This window comes from Sinocyclocheilus anshuiensis, unplaced genomic scaffold, assembly GCF_001515605.1.
Source record: "Sinocyclocheilus anshuiensis isolate Anshui unplaced genomic scaffold, SAMN03320099.WGS_v1.1 scaffold6237, whole genome shotgun sequence".
Taxonomy (NCBI): Eukaryota; Metazoa; Chordata; class Actinopteri; order Cypriniformes; family Cyprinidae; genus Sinocyclocheilus; species Sinocyclocheilus anshuiensis.
In genome coordinates, this window is record NW_015544615.1 from 707 (window position 1) to 6,392 (window position 5,686).

The 5,686-nt window shown below is 39.4% G+C and overlaps 1 protein-coding gene across 3 annotated transcripts in view; it reads right to left on the bottom strand.

Moving 5' to 3' along the window:
* Positions 1-1,581: 1,581 nt before the first annotated feature.
* LOC107698211 (zinc finger MIZ domain-containing protein 2-like) overlaps positions 1,582-5,686 on the bottom strand; it is an 18,443-nt gene continuing 14,338 nt past the window's right edge. For all 3 annotated transcript variants that reach the window (XM_016499171.1, XM_016499170.1, XM_016499169.1), the window contains 2 exons: positions 4,567-4,770; positions 1,582-3,265 (listed from right to left, as the gene is read on the bottom strand). In XM_016499171.1, coding sequence (XP_016354657.1) covers positions 3,158-3,265; positions 4,567-4,770 — 312 coding nt within the window. In that variant the 3' untranslated portion in view covers positions 1,582-3,157. The remainder of the gene's footprint in view (positions 3,266-4,566; positions 4,771-5,686) is intronic.

Here is a 5,686-nt window from a genome sequence, read left to right on the forward strand (position 1 = left end):
TGTGCATCGCTCCACACGCGCAGCCTGCGCTTGTAATGACTGGAAACTCGGCCGCGTGCGCTCAGCTGTCAGTGACAGCATTCTGTCGGAGTCTGGCTCAGATCGACGGACGGCGTTCCGTGGCAATCACAACCGGCAACATTATAGCATCTGATAAACAGCGAAATGTAACAATGTTGCTGCTCGGCACGCGGTATGCAAAATTGCTTCCCCCATCCGCCTATTTCAAATTAGTGATGCTAAAACAGTCACATTACACGCACCACAGGCTTTTAAAAAGATTTTTAATGGAAGCAATTATTAGATTCTATAATGACTGGGTGATGCAAATGCAAAAGACATTATTTTTTTTAGTATCAACCGCTATTCGGTCACTTTATATGACCTACCTCCATTACAATCCTCCCAGCACTCTTTCCATCGATGGTGATGTCAAAAAAAACTCTGGGATTGGACATGATGGCAAAAAAAACCCAATTTGTATTAGTAGCTGGTCAGCGAACGAATCCTACAAAATGCCGCAGCTCATCGGGAAGTCGGATGCGTGCGAAAACGGAATATATAGCAGCAGCCTTTTTTTTCAATTGGAACCTATGAAGCCGTGGATCCGCTGAATGACGTGCGCGTTGTCCAATCAGAGGCGGCACGGATGAATAAATTACCGCGGCGTTCAAACACAAGGTTCAGAGGGAGGGCGTTTGATCGACATCCTCATTGGCCCGTTAGAGTAGATAGAAATGACATTACTGCGTTCCATCCAATGAGCAACGAGGGAAGTGTGGGCGTGTACCAGCGGTCTGTAATGGCGCGAGGGCGGTGGCCAGTAGCTGAATTCGCCATTACGGCACAAAATGTTATCACGGATAACGAATGTTTAGAGGGTTAAATTTATTTGTTTCTACATTTCCTAAATTATGGAGTCCTAATTGATATGTCAACACATTAGTGAAAGATACAAAGCGAACCGAGTTACACAAAAAGCTAACAAATCGATTTCAATTGTACATGTTTAATTCAATTGATAGAACTTAGTGATCCACCAACACATGACAGTCAAACATCTTTTTGAACAGTTTGATCAACAAGTGATGCTGGTTTCTCAGTTCCTCATGATCATGGTCACAGATTTTGATGGTGAATTCATTTTATTTTCTCTTTCTAACAAATTCATAAACTCTGCTAGTTAACACAGAAGAGAGATGCATACAGGCCCATCAATTATCTTGATAATTATAATAATTATATAATCAAAGATAAAGTTGTATGATACACAAATGACTTAAAAAAAAAAAAAAAAAAAAAAAATTTTAAGACAAGTTTTAAGACTGAAAGGAATGTCATAGGAGCATAATATCACAAGTAGGCAGTATTTTCTGGAGACATTGCTCTGATTGCCATCTTTGCATCTTGTTTTATGTTACATAATGGTATTTGTGTTTTGTAACTCAAAGCCCAGCATTATCAAAAAAAAAAGACTACTAATCAGTGTTGTATTGAAAACTATGAGAAATTGTTTATTTTTGTTCAAATAAAATAAAATAAAATAAAATATTAGATGACAACGTAAAAACATTTTCAACCAAAGACTCATCTCCCCTCCACGCCGAGAAAGCGAGCGCTGAATGGAAAACGGGGGAGAATGCCTGACATGAGCTCTTGTCATAGTGTTTAAAATGTCCTTTTTTTTTCTCCATATCATGGGGTTGAGAGAAAGTTCACATCTGCGACAATAATAATACTATATCTGTACATATTTCACATGAATCCCAATGTTTTCCTCCTCAATTACGAGTGTGGCTATAAACATTAGTCCATTTCCTGTTGTGACGCTCCCACCCACCCAGATTTGTCAGAGCAAAATCTCACTACGGGAAGGTGTTTGTCCAAAAAAATGTCCTTGTGTGCATTTGTGTTGTCTTACAACTTGTCCACAAGGTGCTACAGGGCTGCTTGTGCTCTGTCTGGTTTCAAAGCTTCACACATTTTGTTGACGAAGAAAACTGAATTTCTACCAAATAACAGCCCAAACTTGCATATTTAAGGGCAAGTGAAATGTGTCCGCAAGTGAGGGTGTGATTTGAGCCGATGACAATCACAGATTCTAGTCCTTTTTCCGTAATGCTAGAACTCCAGACCTCGTGGCCTTAAACCCACAGGAGAGGAAGACCGTTGTTAAAAAGAACATTGAGGGGGAAAGAAACTAACAAGAAGAGAGACGAAAACAGAGAACGGTGTGGCATAAAATTAGTCTGAGTTTGTGCCAAAACACACACCAAGTGGGGCTTGAGGTGTGCGTGTGTGTATTTGTGTGGGTGGCACAAAAGATGACTCTTTGCCTTCAATTTCCTTCGTGTGAAGGCAAATACAGTAACTCTTGAAGGGCTCGGTGTGTGTGCAAAATGTAATAATGCACTTCTTTAATGCTACTGTTTAAGGTCTGACACATTGTGATTGCCTCTATTAGCACGTTTAAAAGGAAAAAGGCTACACTTGAGGTCTTCTTCAAGTAAAGTTCACTTAAGATCAAGTCATTTGTGGTTTAAAACCATGATACGTCACATGGAGCTAGTTTGTGGTCATCTTTGGGCAAAAAAAAGGAAGAAATAAAACAAGTCTGCCTGTTTATTAAGAGAATTACGTTCATCCGTTTGTTTTTCTCAAGTTACAACAGAGACACTTTGGCTTTCCCTGTGTGATTTCTGAAGTGTAGTACTTTAGATCAGCACTGAAGTGAATTCCTCATCTAATTTAGATTTAAAACAGGAGCTGCAATGAAAAAACGAACAATGACCCACCCCACACAATGTCATTTACACCACACGAGTCTGATGTGAGATGAGGCATCTTTCTACAAATGATTCGAGAGAAGAGCGGGAACTCTTTCAAACTGAAATTCACAATAAAATCTCGACAGAGTTCAGAGAAGCAGACGAACAGTAACATTGTCACAGAAGGAAGAAAAAAAAAAAAGAAAGATCTTCGTTGCACCTTCCCATGAGTCACTGCATTCCAGTCTCAGGAGGAAACAGTGCAAAGACGTAATCGGATATCTGTTAGGCTTCCCAAAGCTCCCCTCGATGAGTCGGGAGTGTGAGGGTATAGGGAGGCTGTGTGTTGGACGGCGATGTGTGACTGATGAATGAGCGGGACGGGGGGCTCAGTTGCTCTCAAACAGAGCGAGCAGGTCATCGTTACTGTTGTTGGGAAGGTCAGGAGGACCCAAGTAGGACAGCAACTCATCTGGGTTTGTCAGCTCTGGGAGAAGCTGGAGAACAAATAGGGAAATCCAGAGTTAAGAACCACCCTAAGGCAATATAAACGACACTCAAAACTGTTTATAATGGTAATAATAAATTCAACATAGCTGGCTTTTCATAAGCATGCTGAATTATTTACCTGTAAATTACATTCAAAGCAGAGGTCTGCATTATCGTGGGATTAAATTAGAGATTTGTTGCGCCAGCAAAAGTACGTTTCTGATTTGTAGGGGGAGATGGCCAGTTATTTTTCTATAACACAAAAACAGTTCTGTTTCCAACATTGCTGCGAAGTCTGTGAATCAATTAAATAATCACTAGGCTCAAATAGAATCTTTTGAACTGACTTTTGCAGGAAATCTGTGAATTGCTTTAATCACGGGAGTTAAAGGGATAGTTCACCCAAAAATGAATATGCTGTCATCATTTACTCACCTTCATGTCGTTCCAAACCCATGGGACTTTGGTTAATCTTCTAAACACAAATTAAGAAATTTTAATGAAATCTGGAATGTTTCTTTCTCTGCAGGTAACCAAAACTTAGAAGATCCAAAATGGTCAAAAACACGTCACAAAAACAATTCATATGAATTGAATTGATTAACAGATTGAATTTAGACACTTATTTACAGCTAAGCAATGACTGACACATTCATAGAGCGCATCACATATGGTAAACATGGAAGCTCAAACATGCGTCCATGATGTGCGAAAACCAATGAGATTTGTTATAGTGATGTGATTCACTCTGTATGTGTGTTCATATGTGAACAAAAGCCTAAATGAAATCTTTTCAACATATGAAGTGATTGTATCTCTTTACAAGACTTGGATTAAACAGCTTGAATTACATGGATACAATTTTAAGAAATTTTTTGGATCTTCTAAGTTTTGATTATCTGGACTTTCAATGGAGACACTTTTTTGTTTCGAAGTCATACAGGTTTGGATAGATATGAGGGTGAACTATCTCTTTAAGAGTAGAACACAATAACCAATATTCCAAAATAGTTTATAAGCGCAAATGCATCCCAAAGCAGATGTGGGGCTGGCCGTTACCCAAAAGTGCTTGCGAAATCTTTCCGAAAAGGGGAACGAACAGCTTTAAACATGCATAACTGCATGCATGGGACCTCAATTAAGCAAGAACGGGTGGGAGGAAGATCACTATAAGTTGGTAGTGGGTGTACATAGAGTAAAATCCCACAGAAACAGGCGGTTGTGCTCTGCAGACCTCTAATTTAAAGTGTTGACACCATGGGCAAAAGTCATTGCTTTGATCTGGAATAGATGATTGATTCTGACTTACATCAAGGGCCGGCTCTGAAACGTCACCGGGTCCCCCGGGGCCCCCCAGCCCAAAGCTGTCTGTGTGCATCCGGGGATTCTGGGAGGAGTTGCGGGAGTGCATGGGTCCACCGGGGGCACCCATGTTGGAGTTACCATGGAGAGATTGATGCTGCTGTTGCTGAAGGGGATTGTGGGAAGGCTCCATGCGACTAGAGTGAGGCATCTTTATTTAGGAGGAAAGGTGTAAAGACAAAAAGAGACAGTGAAGCTGGAACACACTGCACAGTAATTTAGTGACTCGTCTTGTGCTTCGTTTAGAGCGGATGAGATGTGGTGGGAAAAGCAGCAGCTGCGAGTGACAGAGAGGAACACTGCGCTGTGCTGTCGCACACAGAGACGTTTGAATAGCTCTTATACGTGACAGCATACGGGAACGACAGAAACCAAGATGCCAGTAAAACACACTTGGATATCCAAGGTGAGGGTCATTTTCAGTACAGTACATGCACATTGTGATTTACACAATTATTTCATTTGAGCTTTTTTGCTAGCTAGCTAGCTAGCTAGTTGGACGGACGGACAGGTAGATCGATAGATAGATAGATAGATAGATAGATAGCAGTGTTAATTTTGACAGGCATTTTTGATTTAGTCTTAGTCTTTATCTTGAGACGAAAATGCTTAAAAGTCTCACATTTTAGTCATTTGAGTCTTTCATAGTTTTAGTCTAGTCTAGTCGACGAAAAGTCATTGCATTTTTGTCAACCTTTAGTCATTACATTTAGTCAAACTGCAGTTACCAACATTTATTTTGGTAGCTATTTTATATGTAGTCTTCAAACAAAAATAGTCATTAATTCTTCTCTCTTTAGACCAAATCAATTAAGCTTATGAGAAATTCGAATCAAGGATTGAATTTGAATTTGAAATGATGAAAATTTTCATTTTTGGGTGAACTATCCTTTTAACAGTTGTGAAAAGGGAGCAACTTATAAAAATAGTTATAGTTGTTCATATATAATATATATAATTTATATTTTTTGAAAAAGAAGCAGAATAAGACAATAAGACAAATACGAAAGAGATACAAATGAAACTCATTTTTCAGATACAGTAGGTTTACTTAACATATTTATTTA